At 42.9% G+C, this 19,525-nt stretch overlaps 1 protein-coding gene across 9 annotated transcripts in view; it reads left to right on the forward strand.

The window, feature by feature from the left end:
• The window catches only part of RELCH (RAB11 binding and LisH domain, coiled-coil and HEAT repeat containing), an 878,561-nt gene that overhangs the window by 504,254 nt on the left and 354,782 nt on the right, over window positions 1-19,525 (forward strand). For 5 of the 9 annotated variants that reach the window (XM_078687757.1, XM_078687759.1, XM_078687760.1 and 2 more), the window contains one exon: window positions 9,112-9,201. The exons of the other annotated variants lie outside the window; for them this stretch is intronic. In XM_078687757.1, coding sequence (XP_078543883.1) covers window positions 9,112-9,201 — 90 coding nt within the window. The remainder of the gene's footprint in view (window positions 1-9,111; window positions 9,202-19,525) is intronic. 9 annotated transcript variants of the gene reach the window in all.

Genomic DNA, 19,525 nt, shown 5'->3' on the forward strand with positions numbered 1-19,525 from the left:
TCCACTAGTACTATATATTCTGATGAAGCGTTCAACCCAGTCTTGGTGGAATAGTGACATAAGTGTGTGTATTATGGTAGTCTTTAAAGTATGGGTCATTAACTGTCTTCAAAAACAAGTAGGGATCCTTCCTTACACTTGCTGCATGGACTTTTTCCCAAGCTTCATGTCTAATGTCCTTCTTTCTCTAGATAGTAGTCTGTTTGTAATTGTTTCTGCAGAGTCCCACCATCCCCCTGTCCCGGGGAACCTGTTTTAAACGACTTGTTTTAAACGACTGCTAAAAACCTGGCTATTCACTACACAACGCTAAGATCTGCCACACGACATATGGCTAGTCTGTTCTCACAGCGCCGGGACACCTTCATGTGAGGTAGCTGTTCGCGCTCTATAAAACTCATTATTATTATTATTATTATTATCTAAGAAGTTTCTGTGAGCCTCTGTACACTTTCTATCAAGTAACCTCTGTGGCCTGGTTTTCATTTTCCTATTTTGGACTGTCAGGAGGTCAGTGATTGTGTGACACGTTACCTCAAATGGCTTCAGTATAGTTTTAGCATTGATTTTATTGTTCATATAAACTGATGCCTGATCCCCACTTCTCTTCAACTGTTCTTCTGCCATGAGGCTGGAATCAACTGTGTTTCACCTGCATATAATGCCCTTGTGTCTGTTGAATATTATCGAGGTACTGGGAGCTGCTTCCTAAAGCGGTTTGTCTTTACCCGTGCCAAAAGATGAGGATAAGGGAAAATGATCTCTTAAGTAATTTTGTACATTTGCAAAGTCAATACCATTTGGATTGTAGTACTGGGAGAGTGATTGACAAAAAGGCTTATTACATCAATAGCATCATGAAACATCGATGCTCTCGGAATAAAATAACCAGTGGCATAATTACTGTGTAAACTGTGAGGCATGAACAGTTACCCACTGCAATAATGGAAGCTTACTTTAAAGGTTATCATGAAAACCAAAAACACCACTGTGGGACTGAAATGTAATCTATTCACACTCAATGATGGCAGCCTGAAATAATGAATGGACCATGGTGAAAGTGCAGTCCTTTCTTGCTTGCCACTGTGGAGGGGGAGCGAAATGAGCTATTTAAACATCCGATTGCGTTTCTGAACTGAAGGACATTGGTTTAATAATTTAACGTGTGCAGGCCACAAGCACGAAGGAGGCAACCGTCATGTAAGGAGTTTGGTAATTTCTGTGGCATTTGTTGGAAAATATATACAGGGCGGCTGCAGCGCGGTCCTTGACTTCACGGAATATCGGAATGCATTGTCTTCTAGACCCCTGCCGACTTTCGTTTCTGGGGGGCTGGAACGTTTGGGGACTGGAGGAAGCATTTTGTGATTTTAACAGCTTGATATTGACTTCATTTCACCGTCACCTTCCCGCACATCGCAGAATCCACACGGACACTCCCCGAGCAGCACTTACCTGGATAATGAACTCTGGGGTGTGTAGTTCCTACGAACTACAAGCAGTGAGCAGTGATCCTATGAGGGGGTTTGGCGATTCACAGCCAATTCAACTGTGGCAGGTTGATTTTAAAACCGGTGAAGGAGTCTCCAGAAATGTTGATGGCATCTGAGGAAGGCCGAATTGCGGCCGAAATGCATTATGCCTGTACATCATATTAAAAGCTTCCATCAGATTCCCCGCTGTGGCCTCTGCTTCTTTGCTTGCTGGAGGAGTTGTTGTGACATATTGCGCGGTATCCAGAAACGCGCTACATTTCTTCAAAGTGGCCAGGGCTCATCTGGTCTCTGCTTGGCGTTTTTTCTTCATGTCCAAGGGATTGGTACAGCCCGGTGCCCGCCTCTCTACACAAAGGAATCCAGGGCGGCTGCAGCGCGGTCCGTGACTTCACGGAGGATCAGAATGCATTGTCTTCCCGACCCCTGCCCGGCTGACTTTCGTTTCTGGGGGGCTCGAACGTTTGGGGACTGGAGGAAGCATTTTGTGATTTTACCAGCTGGATATTGACTTTATTTCACTGTCACCTTCCCGCACATCTCAGAATCCACACGGACACTCCCCGAGCAGCACTTACCTGGATAATGAACTCTGGGGCGTGTAGTTCCTACGAACTACAAGCAGTGAGCAGTGATCCTATGAGGGGGTTTGGCGATTCACAGCCAATTGAACTGTGGCAGGTTGATTTTAAAACCGGTGAAGGAGTCTTCAGAAATGTTGATGCATCTGAGGAAGGCCAAATTGCGGCTGAAATGCATTATGCCTGTACATTCACCGCTGTGGCCTCTGCTTCTTTGCTTGCTGGAGGAGTTGTTGTGACATATTGCGCGGTATCCAGAAATGCGTTACAGGAGCCCCGTTCTTCAAAGTGGCCCGGGCTCATCTGGTCTCTGCTTCGGTGTTTTTTCTTCATATCCAAGGTATCCAAGTGAATTACTATGGTTTTATACATTTTATTTCCTCACTAGAACGTTGTTTTTTTCAGAGAATATCTACGTTTTTATTTCTTTTTTTATTCCTAACTTTAACCTGTCACCTTTGAGAGTGGGTGAGTGAGTGGCTGTGTGGGTCTGCGAGGGCCTGTGTGTGTGGGTACCTGGGTGGATCTGTGAGCAGGTGTGAGTGCGTGTATTCGTGCCTTTGTGTATTTGTGAGTGGGTCTGTGAGTTCCTGTGTGGCTCTGTGAGGGGGGTATGTCCGTGGGTATGTGAGTGCCTGTTTGGATCTGTCAGTGGGTATGTGAGTGCTTAGGTATGTCTCTGAGTGGGTCTACGCATTTTGGGCATTTACATACTCAGGGTATTTAAAAGGGCGATTAATGGACTTTGCTCTCACCAGGAGACGATTAGAAAGAAATCACTCATCACAGTCACCCCAGATCAGATTGCACTACAATAGACCAACAATGCAGTCACCTACATTAAGGATTTCAGATAATTTTTCATCGTGAAATATGAGAGGAAACACACTTGCTTTGCTTTCGCCAAGCCCAGGAAGTTAGGATAGTTTGTGCTTTACTGAATTGGGCTTCCACTGGGGTACAAGCTCTGTTTGTATTTGTAAGTGCTTCCTCTGAGGTTTAATTTCTGTGAAATGCGCACCAGGGCCTGAATGGAACCTCATTTTGTCCAAGAAGAGTCCCCAGTTTTGCCGAAAACATCTACCCAACGGGAGTACTTTCATCTGGTTAATTAGTAAGTGCTAACTCGTTGGATAAGTGTCTTGTGCATATTCTGCATTACAGCTCAGTAAAGCACCACAATATAATGTTTCCAGTGATCTTGTGTACATGTAATTTCGGCAATGTGATTGTTCCTCGAGTGTCTTCATCCACAAATCTGTGATAGCGTGAATCGTCATCGACAAGACTGCAGAGAGGTGAAACTCCACCAAACAGGTGTTTTTTCTTAACTAAATGAAGTAAGTGTTTCTTTGTTTGAGATGTCTTCATATTCCTCATATTCCTCTGCATCAATAACGTGATGCCAAAATCCTCTGGAAACATGCTTGAGGCCTATTGTTAAGCTCTCCATCTTGTAGCTATATTAAGTCTGGGTCTTGGCGCTAGAGGTATTTCTGCACCAGACCTTAATTTTGTGGTCTAGCCCATTAATGTTATATGAGAGGATCTTTAATATTACAGTATGGGTTGCTCTGGTCCTCCCTGCAATGTTATATAGTTCTGTCTGCTGTGTCCTGCCTCCCCACCCCCTGTCGTCTGTTTAGTGAGCTCCCCCTGGTTGATGAAATAGCCCTCTCCATCCCATCCCACCCACTCCCTACAGCCTCTTCTCGTGCTGTGAGCCTTGAACTGCCCACAAATCCTGAGACGTCTGTCGTCCTCCCCCAACATTTAATTTAAAAATCCAGGAGATTGTCCACTATAGTAAGTATTACTGACCCACTCTCGAAAGAAAAGAATGGGAGTGGCCTCTTGAAGGTGTAGATTTGCAGAGGGGCTTGCCCCCCAGCTTCACAAGCTTCTAACATGTTGTGTGCCTTTGAATTCTGGTTCAGGATTCCTCCGTGCTTCTCCATCCTGGATCCCAGTATCCGCCGGTCTGCGTGCACCAGCAAAGGGGTCCCTACCCTCCTTCTAACCTGTCTGGCCTCTTTGCCTTCTCTGTCCAGCTGGGCACTAACTCTCCAGTCATTCCCATATCTCTTCCAGTGATTGGAAGAACCAGATTTTACCCTTCACCATCACTCAATGTTTTGCGGGAAAGATCATAGAGAATGAGATTTTTTGCTTGCGGAATTTACGTTTTGCTATGTCAAATGGCTGCCTTTTATTTTGTACCTCTTGTGTGTTGTCTGGGAACACCCAGACTTCTGTGTTGTCGATAGAAATCAGGCCCTTCTGGTGGGCTGCCATCAGGATAGTGTACTGATTCTTGTAGTTCAGGATTCATGCAATCAGTTTCATAGGCCCTGCCCTGGTCTTTGGCGGAATACTCTGCACTCTATGCTTTTTATTCTACTGCAAAGTGGTTGGAGAGAGTCCCTGAGCTCACCATGTTTTTCATCAGATCTTCTATGAACTGTTCCACCTCTGATCCTTCTGCCTTTCACGGCAGACCCACCAAGCGCAGATTATTGCATCCGGAGTGTCCCTCTGCATCCTCAACTAGAGCATGTAGTTTTTGTGTGGTGTCCGTGAGGTGTTGGACCTCATGTTCCAGGTGTTTAATGGCCATCGTTTGGTCATAGTGGGTTTGTTCGGCTGGCCCCATTCTACTCGTCATTTTATGAAGATCCACTAACAGACTTTTGTATGTATTTTATGCCCGAGACTTGTTCTGAAATCATGAACTGCCTTAAGATGATCACGCAGCGATGGATTCCTGTGGGTTTTCTGTCTGTTCTTTGGGTGTGGGCTCCACAACACCACCCTTGAAGGTGTATTTATCTAGTTTAACCGCAAGAATCACTGTCTGGGCCACCGGCTGTGGGGGTCTCAGTGTTGCTTAGTTCCCTCCACTATTTTCTCCCGGTTTCTTTGTCATTGATACCTCCTGTCTAAGCAAGGTTAACTCCTAAGGGGTAGTGTCTCTAATATATTTACCCTCTGGATACTCCACTTTCCAGCCAGCACCAGGATTTTTGATGGGGCGGAATATTGCTTGCACCTGCAGGTTGTTTAAGCAGTGCCTGTTGTGGGCCCCTGTCTCCATTCCCCCCCCCCACACACGAGGCCCCTGTCTCCACCCCCCCCCACACACACACACAGGCTGCAGGATTGATTCTCAGTAGTTAATGTTTACACCGCCATCTTGGTCGGCGGTGCAACACCCATTATTTTTGTATACATTTGATGAATGATTGTTTCTGTAAATTTGCGTAATATTTTTCAGTTGAGTTCATCGAAAATGCTTAGCAAGGGTCCCCGTCTTCTAATAATGACTCCGTGGAGATCCCCGGATTTCAGTAATGATTCGGTGGAGGTCTCCGGGCTCCAGTAATGATTAAGTGGGGTCCATGGAGGTCAAAAGGTTAAGAACAGCTGATCTAGTCTAAAGATGAGGATTCTGCAGTTTGAAGTGCCCCTCAGTAGAACAAGTTACTTACCTTCAGTAACACCCTTCTGGTGGATACTCTATGTACCGCAGATTCCTCACCACCTTCCTGCCTCTCCGTTTGTAGAATCGTCTTTTTCCTATCCACAAAGGTCCCAAACTACAGATCTTCACTCTGTTACCTCCGATTATTGTTGGACTCCACATCCGAGGGCACATACTGAGTCAAGAAAGAAACTGACGTCGACATGCAGAGATGGCGCTTAGATGAGGCTCTGCTGTGTCTTCTGGGGTAGTACGAAGTCATCTTGGAGGCGCACACTGCCACCTACCAGCACACCCGAGCAATGCTGTTTAAATCTTGATTCTAGTCTGGTACCTGGGGATATTCTTAAGGTGGGTCATCTGCGGTCAGATAGAGTATCCACCAGAAAGAGCAGAGCGCAATGATAAGTAACTTGCCCTTCACTGCGGGGGATGTGGGGCCAATACTTTACCATACTAATGTTTTTTTTCCTTTCCGATCTTTTTTTTAATAGTCATTCTTGGTCGTTTTCATTATGTCTTCAGGTTAGTGTAATTCCAAACCCATGGTTCTTTATTTTTATTTTTTTTGCCCCAATAAGAATCATATTTTCTGCAATGTTAATTAAAATTAAAGGTTTTTTTTCCAAAGTACAAGAACAGCTAAGAGAGGGCCAGAGGGACAATTCCTGGTCTGCATATGTTTGACTTGTGTAGACAGACTGACTTGGCTGGTATTCCTGCAGCAGCCTCCTATGTCCAGAACACTATGGAAATTACTGTATATATAGCGCTGAGGCCATGCCGTCTCTATGCTTTAAAAGCTACGAGAGGCAAATCTCCCAATGCGTGGGCCGGGGTTGGAGCCAAATGGGAGCATGACTGTTATAGGCTACTGAGTGACTCAGAGTGGGTGCGAGGCAGTGACCACATTAGGAAGGCACAAATAGTGCAAGGTTTAAAGTGGTACAGCCTAAGTTCCTGTATAGGGTATCTCTGGCTCTGAACACTTTTCAAAGAATATATCCCTCTCATATGACGTATGGAAGAGGCACCTCTTATACGTATGGTTTGATGTTGCTTGATTGTTTGAAAGTATTGGAAGACATGGTGTAGATAATACAGGGGGCATTTGGCATACTGGTCGAGCAGCATATTGACCTTTTTTTGTTGAGACTGTATAAAAAATGAAAGCTACGGAAAATTAAAAGTACATTTTTCTTGTTGTGCCTTTTTTATGAGCCGTATGTAGAATTGCTGTACATTGCTTTTAGACAATATGACCTCTCAAAGATAGCGGCGTAAAGATGTTTTGAAGTAGGCCGTGGCAGAGGAGTGCCACATGGCAAATGTGAGAAACATTTCGGCCTCAGTAAAAACAATTGGCGCTGTGTATGGTTTTCCTGAAATATTTTAAATTGTCCTTTTGCTGATTATTCTTTATGCCTATCCACTCTGGTGTGCTAACTATTTAAATATGAAATACAGAATTTGAAGGAGAAGATCCATTTTTGTCTTCAAATAGATTTTTATTGAATTTTATTGTAAAGGAAAAAGGGGACATGAACATGTATTGGATACAATGCCATTGTTTTGTTTTTAGTTTATTACAATCATTACTCGATGAAGTTATACAAGGGCAATTAGAGAGAGAATAGATTCTTATAGGTTGAAAGATTAATACATTCTTGAGATATTCAGAAGACATTTGAAAGCAAGATGGGCATGTGGGTCCATTGTTCTTTGCTTCCTTAAATAGGGAAGAAATAATCCAGAAAAGCGAGAAAGAAAGGGTCAGGGTGGGGAAAAGGGTCAGGGGGGGGGTGATGTTCAAGTGCATTTTTTATTGATAAAAACCCATTGTGAAAGACCCAGTAAGCACTCTCAATGTTTACCATATTTATTAGAAAAAATTACAAAAGAATATACCACTAACAAAAAACAGAATACTTTAGGGGGTTGCCCTGCCTCGCCAAACAGATTTCAAAAACGACTTCATAAAACTACTTTAAAATGAACAATACTGTAAAACTGTACAGAAAGATGTAGAAAGATTTATAGAAAAAGTAAAAACCATGACAGTAAAATTGGTCTCTTTGTCACAATCTGTCAATTGAATTTGTCTCTGAAATTCCCCGAGTGCATTCCAGTGGATTTTCTGAAATCTGAAAACGGTTTTAAAATTCTATTGCTGGCCAGTGGTGTGTGGTGTTCATTTTAAAGTAAGTCATACTTAGCGGACCTGATTTGGTGCCCTTTGTATAAAGAGAAAATGAGGAACAAAGAATATAATAGAAAGATTATAAAACAAAATAAGGCATGATTGTAGCCCTTGAAGGTGTGCACATGAAAAATTTAAATTCTCAACCAGAATTTGGGAGAATTTGCTAAAATGTTTTTTTTATGTTGGTTCAGGGGACTTGTCACAACTAAGAATCAAGTGCGGTGGAGCAAACGAAAGAGAAAAATATCTGGTTTTCTTAATAATCGTACTACTACGTCTGACATATTCAACTTTTCTTCAAAGTTAAACATTTTCAAAAGTCCGAGTTCAGACAGTATTATCTTTGGAAAGGTTACAACTATGTCCAAATTTGACTGGCTTGAGGACAAGAATGTATGCTTGAAGTTGACTTACTGTTCAGGGGGGGCCAAGGCATTTTCTTAAACATACCCATAGTCTGAATAGAATGTGCTACCCCAAGCACATTTGAAAACTCTATTAGGTCCAGAAAATAGACGAGTACCAGTTTGCATATTATACAGCTAAAGCTGTAAAATGTTTGTCAATGTTTCATCAAAGAACTATGTGGATAAAGGAGGGCACTTTTTATAGTTCGAAGGTTGTGGATTTTGCTAAGTTCTCTTCATAAAACTTAACATGTATGATAACAAATGCGATCTTAATGAACTATATTTAGATTAGGAACGTGAAGCACATCACATTTATTTATTTAAAATAGGTGAGAAGACAATAGCTCCAGGGACACCTTAAGGATTTGGAGGGCTTTGGGCCAACCTTATTTTGGGGTCCCTTGTTCCAAACAACATTTGAATTTATGATCCAGTTTCAGCTCTTTCATGCCCTCTTTGGCCACGTCACTGACCGTGCACAGGCTCACGGTCCTCATTTTAAATGTGTTTACATCCAATATTCAGAGGTAGCAATGTGTGTTTTCAATATTCTAACACAGCAACAGCTCTCTAATATTATTGCAAATAATCTCTGTGACCCCCCCTCGTATTTCTCATATGTGACTTCTGTTTTAATCTAAAAGAAAACTTTTTTATGTATGTTGCATGAAACTTAAACTCATTTTTATGCAAAATGTCTGTAATAGACTCCCACACATCATCCCCATTAAAAACAAATGAAAGGAAAACAGTATCCAAAACAATCTGTTTAAGAATTATTCAAGATCATTTGCGATATACTATCTGCAGAACAGAGCTGGCACTATCAGGGCCCTGCCTGAAAGGGTGGGGCCCTGGGCCAGTGCCCACTTTGCCCATGCCTTAAAAATTAGGGACATTGGTTTGCTCCTCCGTAACTGATTCAGATTCTTGTTGTACGCAGGGCAGCAGACCAGTTCTGCGGGTGACTTCAGCATGGTGGAAAATGGACAACAGCAAAATGGGACTTGCGAAAGATCAATGGAACCAGAACGTGCGTACCATTATTTATTTTGAAAAAAAGATAGATTTTTGTCTTTTTGATGAATTCTAATCACTTTTTAAACAGTGTTCCTTAACATTAATTCACAAATCATAGTTGGCACTGGATGAACCATTTAAGCTGTCAATGCAAACAGTTTTAACACTAGCAGAATGCAACAGTCTGTGGCATGATTTCTGCTTAAATAACCCAATACATGAGATTAGGAAAGTCACCAAAATGAGTTAGGAGCATATCTGAGCTGTCCTCCCTAAATTAATAGCAGAAGCTGAAACATTGGCTAAAATAAATATAAATATTATCCTAAAATGGGGCATGGTAACTAACAAAGTGGGAAAACGATAGGGCAGACATTGATTGTGTTCGTTATTTAAGTGTAACACAGAAGTGACCTATTGAAGATCATCTGTTAGATGCTGAAAGGATGTTCAGTGGTAGTGCAACTCCATCCCAGAGACCAAGAAAATCAAACTGGGATTAAAAATTAAAATACTCAAAGCCTTTTGAACAGTGGTACAAAAGGCAATACAAATTACTGTGTCCATTTCGCATACTAGTTTGGGTAAATGAAAGATACTTCCTAAGGGAGAGAAATAATTGGTTGAGGTGGTCCCTCTCTTGCATTCCATCTGCACAAAAAGTAACGTGAAGAACCAGTTTTGATTTTGTACCTTTATTTGATCAGCTTCCTGTGTAATCAGTTGATGTTCATATAATAATTTCAGGATACTGCATGACATGTATAATTGTATTTTATTATATCTCTTGTACACATTTGCAACTGAAACACCTGTAGGTTCTTTAATTCAGATATTTGATCTTGGAAATCGTTTTGTGAGGCAGTAAGAAATGTTGCATTTGTTGCCACTGGACTCGAACTTATATGACTTGAGGGGGTCATATATTCAACCTGTATTGTTTGGACCTAGAGTTGAGTGTATTTGTGGCTTGCAGTTTTTTACCATAAGTATAGTTTTGTTAAATATAGGGGTATATAATAAAAAGTGTTGAGAGTATTTGCCAGGCATCAGCCCAACAAATCTCTTTGGGTGAAACTCCACTTAAGGATTTTCTTACTATGCAACACTGTCAAATATTGAAATGTCTGAAGCACTGCAATGAGCTATTGAGAAGTGTTACCTAACACCTGAGATGGGGATCTGATATGGTTGCGTCTCTCTGGGCTGTGTATTGGGAAACTGACCTATCGGCTCCCCTGCCTACCCGGTGAAGGAGATTGGTGTCCTGCAGAGTATTTGGCCTCTATTGTTAGAGCTGTGAGACCCACTAAGTGCAGAATTCTCCAGTATTGAATCTTTCATAGATTCGCATGCTTGAATCATCCCGTTCATTGTGGTGGGAGTCTCGCTGTGATTAGAAAAGCAGTACTATAAAAGTACATTCGAAACCTTCAAAAGGAAAGTAAAACTTTACATCCATCAGCATCTTTATGTAGGTCTAAGCTTTAACCAATCAGAGACGAGCCCTAGAACCTCAACTCCCCAGCAGAGACACCATACCTCAGATTTTGTGCACCAGTGTGTTAGGGTAAGTAGTCGCATGGGGTAAAAAGTGGCAAGCCTAGACTGGGAGGAAGGAGGGCCACATGTGAATCTATGAAAGTTAACAATACTGGAGAACCACAGTGTACAGGTAAGTAACTTGTTTTTTCTCCAGTATTGAATCTTTCATAGATTCACATGCTTAAATCTGAGTATTTGGCGGTACCCATTCCCTTAAACATTGCAAATAGGCGAAGACACTTCTGTATGCCTATGAATAAACATATATATCTATATAATGTGACAGTAATCCAGAGACATATAAACGGTTATCCAAACTATATATATATATATATATATATATATATATATATATTGTTGTCCAATGTGCCTAAGCTTTTGGGGAGGCACTCGACATTCTTCCGCCCTGCGGGCTTCTCTCTTAGCGCACTGCCTCATTTCACATAAAATCAAATCTGCCCGACGCGTTTCTGGGAGCCTGGTCCCGTCATCAGGGGCTGCATTCAAGAAATGTTCGTTCATGCGATCGTATTTACCGGGCATTGCTTAAACCACACCCAAGGGAGGCGTGTGTTCAGTACACCGTCTTGCCATGCTTTCTGGGATAGGTAGTCCGTTTGATGCATGTAGTTTTTATTCGGTCATTCTTGAAGAGTGATGCAAGTGTTCATACCTTAGTAGGCTGTGTTAAGGTTCAGTGCGCTATAATTTGCTCATGGAGTCCTGTCCTCAACCTCCAACAAGTTTGGAAGCGATTAGCCTCGACTGCCGCACTTGGTGTCCGCTGCTGCAGTCGATGGTGCCATCCCCCCGACCGGGCGGCCGATGAGAATTTTGTTGTCCAATGTGCCTAAGCTTTTGGGGAGGCACTCGACATTCTTCCGCCCTGCGGGCTTCTCTCTTAGCGCACTGCCTCATTTCACATAAAATCAAATCTGCCCGACGCGTTTCTGGGAGCCTGGTCCCGTCATCAGGGGCTGCATTCAAGAAATGTTCGTTCATGCGATCGTATTTACCGGGCATTGCTTAAACCACACCCAAGGGAGGCGTGTGTTCAGTACACCGTCTTGCCATGCTTTCTGGGATAGGTAGTCCGTTTGATGCATGTAGTTTTTATTCGGTCATTCTTGAAGAGTGATGCAAGTGTTCATACCTTAGTAGGCTGTGTTAAGGTTCAGTGCGCTATAATTTGCTCATGGAGTCCTGTCCTCAACCTCCAACAAGTTTGGAAGCGATTAGCCTCGACTGCCGCACTTGGTGTCCGCTGCTGCAGTCGATGGTGCCATCCCCCCGACCGGGCGGCCGATGAGAATTTTGTTGTCCAATGTGCCTAAGCTTTTGGGGAGGCACTCGACATTCTTCCGCCCTGCGGGCTTCTCTCTTAGCGCACTGCCTCATTTCACATAAAATCAAATCTGCCCGACGCGTTTCTGGGAGCCTGGTCCCGTCATCAGGGGCTGCATTCAAGAAATGTTCGTTCATGCGATCGTATTTACCGGGCATTGCTTAAACCACACCCAAGGGAGGCGTGTGTTCAGTACACCGTCTTGCCATGCTTTCTGGGATAGGTAGTCCGTTTGATGCATGTAGTTTTTATTCGGTCATTCTTGAAGAGTGATGCAAGTGTTCATACCTTAGTAGGCTGTGTTAAGGTTCAGTGCGCTATAATTTGCTCATGGAGTCCTGTCCTCAACCTCCAACAAGTTTGGAAGCGATTAGCCTCGACTGCCGCACTTGGTGTCCGCTGCTGCAGTCGATGGTGCCATCCCCCCGACCGGGCGGCCGATGAGAATTTTGTTGTCCAATGTGCCTAAGCTTTTGGGGAGGCACTCGACATTCTTCCGCCCTGCGGGCTTCTCTCTTAGCGCACTGCCTCATTTCACATAAAATCAAATCTGCCCGACGCGTTTCTGGGAGCCTGGTCCCGTCATCAGGGGCTGCATTCAAGAAATGTTCGTTCATGCGATCGTATTTACCGGGCATTGCTTAAACCACACCCAAGGGAGGCGTGTGTTCAGTACACCGTCTTGCCATGCTTTCTGGGATAGGTAGTCCGTTTGATGCATGTAGTTTTTATTCGGTCATTCTTGAAGAGTGATGCAAGTGTTCATACCTTAGTAGGCTGTGTTAAGGTTCAGTGCGCTATAATTTGCTCATGGAGTCCTGTCCTCAACCTCCAACAAGTTTGGAAGCGATTAGCCTCGACTGCCGCACTTGGTGTCCGCTGCTGCAGTCGATGGTGCCATCCCCCCGACCGGGCGGCCGATGAGAATTTTGTTGTCCAATGTGCCTAAGCTTTTGGGGAGGCACTCGACATTCTTCCGCCCTGCGGGCTTCTCTCTTAGCGCACTGCCTCATTTCACATAAAATCAAATCTGCCCGACGCGTTTCTGGGAGCCTGGTCCCGTCATCAGGGGCTGCATTCAAGAAATGTTCGTTCATGCGATCGTATTTACCGGGCATTGCTTAAACCACACCCAAGGGAGGCGTGTGTTCAGTACACCGTCTTGCCATGCTTTCTGGGATAGGTAGTCCGTTTGATGCATGTAGTTTTTATTCGGTCATTCTTGAAGAGTGATGCAAGTGTTCATACCTTAGTAGGCTGTGTTAAGGTTCAGTGCGCTATAATTTGCTCATGGAGTCCTGTCCTCAACCTCCAACAAGTTTGGAAGCGATTAGCCTCGACTGCCGCACTTGGTGTCCGCTGCTGCAGTCGATGGTGCCATCCCCCCGACCGGAAACGCGTCGGGCAGATTTGATTTTATGTGAAATGAGGCAGTGCGCTAAGAGAGAAGCCCGCAGGGCGGAAGAATGTCGAGTGCCTCCCCAAAAGCTTAGGCACATTGGACAACAAAATTCTCATCGGCCGCCCGGTCGGGGGGATGGCACCATCGACTGCAGCAGCGGACACCAAGTGCGGCAGTCGAGGCTAATCGCTTCCAAACTTGTTGGAGGTTGAGGACAGGACTCCATGAGCAAATTATAGCGCACTGAACCTTAACACAGCCTACTAAGGTATGAACACTTGCATCACTCTTCAAGAATGACCGAATAAAAACTACATGCATCAAACGGACTACCTATCCCAGAAAGCATGGCAAGACGGTGTACTGAACACACGCCTCCCTTGGGTGTGGTTTAAGCAATGCCCGGTAAATACGATCGCATGAACGAACATTTCTTGAATGCAGCCCCTGATGACGGGACCAGGCTCCCAGAAACGCGTCGGGCAGATTTGATTTTATGTGAAATGAGGCAGTGCGCTAAGAGAGAAGCCCGCAGGGCGGAAGAATGTCGAGTGCCTCCCCAAAAGCTTAGGCACATTGGACAACAAAATTCTCATCGGCCGCCCGGTCGGGGGGATGGCACCATCGACTGCAGCAGCGGACACCAAGTGCGGCAGTCGAGGCTAATCGCTTCCAAACTTGTTGGAGGTTGAGGACAGGACTCCATGAGCAAATTATAGCGCACTGAACCTTAACACAGCCTACTAAGGTATGAACACTTGCATCACTCTTCAAGAATGACCGAATAAAAACTACATGCATCAAACGGACTACCTATCCCAGAAAGCATGGCAAGACGGTGTACTGAACACACGCCTCCCTTGGGTGTGGTTTAAGCAATGCCCGGTAAATACGATCGCATGAACGAACATTTCTTGAATGCAGCCCCTGATGACGGGACCAGGCTCCCAGAAACGCGTCGGGCAGATTTGATTTTATGTGAAATGAGGCAGTGCGCTAAGAGAGAAGCCCGCAGGGCGGAAGAATGTCGAGTGCCTCCCCAAAAGCTTAGGCACATTGGACAACAAAATTCTCATCGGCCGCCCGGTCGGGGGGATGGCACCATCGACTGCAGCAGCGGACACCAAGTGCGGCAGTCGAGGCTAATCGCTTCCAAACTTGTTGGAGGTTGAGGACAGGACTCCATGAGCAAATTATAGCGCACTGAACCTTAACACAGCCTACTAAGGTATGAACACTTGCATCACTCTTCAAGAATGACCGAATAAAAACTACATGCATCAAACGGACTACCTATCCCAGAAAGCATGGCAAGACGGTGTACTGAACACACGCCTCCCTTGGGTGTGGTTTAAGCAATGCCCGGTAAATAAGATCGCATGAACGAACATTTCTTGAATGCAGCCCCTGATGACGGGACCAGGCTCCCAGAAACGCGTCGGGCAGATTTGATTTTATGTGAAATGAGGCAGTGCGCTAAGAGAGAAGCCCGCAGGGCGGAAGAATGTCGAGTGCCTCCCCAAAAGCTTAGGCACATTGGACAACATATATATATATATATATATATATTAGGACCTAGTTTCCATAGGAAATCCGCAACATTCTATTGGGAATAACTTTGGCCCTGGTGGACGAATGTTTGCGAATTTCTCAAAGAAGATGGCTCGGTCCGCTGCGCTCATTCTGTGAAAGTTTTGGGGGGATTCGTCAAGTGGGGGCTGAGATAAAAGGGGGGTTCCAAAACGTGTTTTTCCCATGTTATTTTCCAAAGGACGTTTAGACACGGCTACAGCTCGAACGGCTGAATGGATTTATAAAAAATTTGGTAGAAAGGTAGAGTCTGGGTCGCAGATCATGCTTTTGTTTAAATGGTGTAAATCCGTTCAGTAGTTGCTGAGAAAATTAAAGTTGAAATCAGTTATATATCTGTAAACGCGCACAGGTGCGCGCACCTATGCAGGTGTGCGCGAGCGGAATTGTGATTTGCTGTTTAACGTCTGTCAACATTCGATTCGGAGGAAATCAGGAAGTGTTGTCCGCCATTTTGTTAGTGCGAGTAAATATATATTACAGAACAAAGGGTTAGAACATGGAAAGGGGAGAAGGTAGAGATTGTCTGGTCGGGTGGGTTTTCTCAGGGGGTGCAGTATGGACCCTGAACGCGAAAAGAATATTTTTTTTTTTGTTAAAAAAGTTGCGGGGTGCGCGCACTCGGTCGCGTACCCCTATTTACAAGACTGTGAAAAACTATAGTGGAGAGAATGCAAAGGAAGCAGGGTGGAGACTGTTTGATTTCGTAGGTTTCTTGAGCGGTTTATTAAGGATGCCAAAAGTCTAAAAGTAGCTTTTTTTAGCTGGAAGTTTTACTCGCATAAAACCATTGAAATTCCCACGTTATAGTTAGTTGGACTCACTATAACTTGCGCGTGCAATGCACTGCTGATGACGTCACATATTACATCACTCATGACATGGTCAGTGACATCACTCATGACATCACTGATGACACCATCCTAGTGACAGAGTGACCCATCTCCTTTTACTGTAATGTAACCCTTGAACATATATTATAAAATAGAAACTACATTTTTCAAAAAAATGGAGATACCCATATCAGTTACAACAACCAATTAAGTAATTCCACTATCTATATACACATCCACTCATTCACCAACAGTTCTATGTAGTCACTCATACATATACTCACTCATCATATGTAGTGATACACCTATATATCCTGTTACACACCGACAGTCATCCAAAAGTTACTCACACACATACTCACACATGCAAATAAACTATTGAACATCCATTTATTTCCATATACAGCTATACACACACTACCACCTTACTTCTAAGAAAACATATATATATTTACTCTGTTAAACAATCACTTATAGAAAAACATACTTATTTAAACAGGAACTCTTACAATGCCTATGTCTCACATATACTCACTTATATATATTAATATTCACATATAGTAGATTAAAACATATGTAGTTATTGATAAAGACACTAGTGAGACAGTCATTCACTCACTAACACACACACATACACTCATCCACCCATACAGTCCTGCACATATGCTGTCTTCAAAACACATACAAAGAGAGAGTCAGTCATTCATGCATCTATGTGCTAAGTAATACCCCCACCAAACCATACAAACACTCATACTGATACTAAGAAAAACATCTAATAACCCATATACATACACATGTAGCTATTCACCAACCCATGCAGCCACTTATACACAAAGTGAAACACTAATACATATATTTAAATATTTAAACACTAATCACTAATATATGTATTTACTAAGATACACTTAATAAGCCAGTTAACCAATCAATATTTTTTTTTTAAAAACATCCATTTAAACACTTATTTAAACATTTATTCTTCCATCAACTTTTACATATACATATATAAAACATATTTAATTTTCAGAAAGACACACATTCACTGGATGGTGTCATCAGTGATGTCGTGAGTGATGTCACTGACCATGTCATGAGTGATGTAATATGTGACGTCATCAGCAGTGCATTGCACGCGCAAGTTATAGTGAGTCCAACTAACTATAACGTGGGAATTTCAATGGTTTTATGCGAGTAAAACTTCCAGCTAACTATAACTGGTGTAAACCTATGGTTTTTTCAGTGAATATATATATATATGTATATGTATGTATATATATATATATATATATATCTCCACACACCCCCCCTCCACTCCCCTCTTCAGCGCGAGCGGCAAAGGCACGGACTGCCATTGGCGCCAGAGTGCCTAGCTACGCCACTGTGTGCAGTGACCGATTCTTAAGGAGTAAACTGCAGGAAACATCAATAATTCTGAGTGTAAGCCAACAAAACGCTGTCAACACAATAACTTTTTGTAGTACTTAGATTGTACACAGTTGTTTTTTTATGTTATTGGTGGATCAAATATTTTTGATGTTGTATCTAGATGATATATTACAGCAGCAAATATTGATAGGATGTTATGTGCAATTTTATTAAATATCGGAGACTCTAAATATTGTGATTGAAGCATAATTGTTTGTTGTTTTTGCCATCGAAGTTATATTTGTTTTTCTTGGGTTGATAATTAAGCATCCACATAGTGACAAAGTGGGCTTCAACAACAAGTCCAGGGGAAAAAGTTTTATATCGGTCAACTACAGGGCATACATTCAGCTGCTCGTGTGTTTCTTGAACCTATTCACCTTTCAATTAAAAGAACTCTCTGCTAGGTGGAAAGAAAAATTAGACAACCCCTTACAAGGGCGCAATATATGATGGTGCGCCTGTGGCAACAGAGAACCATTGCCTTATTGTTCTGACACTGACAAGGCTATACAGCTTTGAGTCATTCTTTCTTTCTCTTTTTCACATTCTTTACTCTTTCAATCCATGTTCCCTTACTGTAATCAGGTTTTTTTTGTGACACCGACATCTACTCTCTATTCTTACCTTGTCTTTCCACATTTTGTTGTCTCTCCTATTATCTCCATTTCCTTTAATTGGTCCTTCTTTTTCTGAGTGTCACCGTCCCAATAAAAGCCTTATGTACTAGCTGTCACACCATAAATATCATACTCTCCCTATTTGAGCAAGTGGATGGCGGATACTCTTGTGCCTTGCCCTTGCTTGTGCCTTAATAATACTGGTCAGCGAAACAATATATAAGCAGATTATATCCTAATCTTAAATCCTGTCACATTTAGATGGCTGAATTTGGAGTGATACATTGTTTGTCAGTAAATGCTCCCCATTGTTTTTGCTGTCTCGAATTCTATTGGTTATTATTAAGCTATTTGGAACATGCAGTAATAAAATCTTCATTGACAAAAAAGTATGACCTGAAGTATTAAAGCATCAATAATGTACACTAATGGTTATCCTCAGCAAGTGCATTTGTCTGACGCCATCAGACGTTCACAAATCTTTCAACTCATTGCATGTTAGAATTTTCCAGTTCTTAGAGATGATTTTCTTCACTTCATCGGACACATTGCTGTGTGTGCTTGCACAGATGAGTTCTTTTTAGTCTTCTTTATTTTTATCGAACAGGAGGGTCTCCCTGTGGCTATTCCGTACTCTTTAGTTGGCTCTCTGGCTAAACTGTTTGACTTCTACTGAATATCAAAAGTGCTCCCCGGTATATTGTCGACCCCATCCTGGTTTTTAGGGGGAAGGATGAGACCAGATGATGAAGCATGCCCCTACTAGAGTGGGTGAGGGTCTAGCAAAAGAAACAATGGTGTTTCTAGCGCAGGTGGCAATGATTTACGAACGTCTTACGGCGTCAGACAAATGCATTGGGAGAGGTTACCCATTAGTATGTATTTTTCATTGGACAGGGTGAACATATCCTTTCCCCATAAGAAATTCTCTCTCCCCTCCCATAGGAGGCCCACAATTTGCCCCCTACTATAATTAAGAGTAAATACAGCATCAACAATTACTGCTCCATTCTAAAGAGAAATTAAATGCAGGAAGAAACTCAACATAGGAGTAATGCAATCTGAACTCAATATATGGCCATTGTATCCTTCTTTCCATTCTCCCAAGGAGAAATGTTGCATACCACAGAGACAGCACAATATGACATCCCTCAAACCAGTATGCTGCGCAAATTGGAATATCTTTGAGAACCAGAAATCACCTTAATAACTAATCTGGACTCTTCAGAGTTTCTGGAGGCTTTGTCTTGCCTAAAAATGAAATTGAAAGTATTGACGTTCATGCTGTTTATTTCACTTACAACTTTATCAGTAGCCCACAGATTCTTCAAGCTGTCTATTATTGAGGTCCCTTTAATTCTCAAAAAGACCGTTCTTTCGGTTTCATTTTAGACGATCGTAGGTGATTTCCTTGCCATATTCCCCTCTTATTCTGATTCAATGCCTGTTGCATCTATTTTCGCCAGTCCGGCGATCTTGGCATCTCCATGACTGCTCCCTAATGGCGAAACTGCTCTGTAGTGGTGTAGTCCGCACACCTAATAGCCTAATCTTCTAATGTTACGTGATTGTGA

This window comes from Lissotriton helveticus, chromosome 4_1, assembly GCF_964261635.1.
Source record: "Lissotriton helveticus chromosome 4_1, aLisHel1.1, whole genome shotgun sequence".
Lineage (NCBI taxonomy): Eukaryota > Metazoa > Chordata > Amphibia > Caudata > Salamandridae > Lissotriton > Lissotriton helveticus.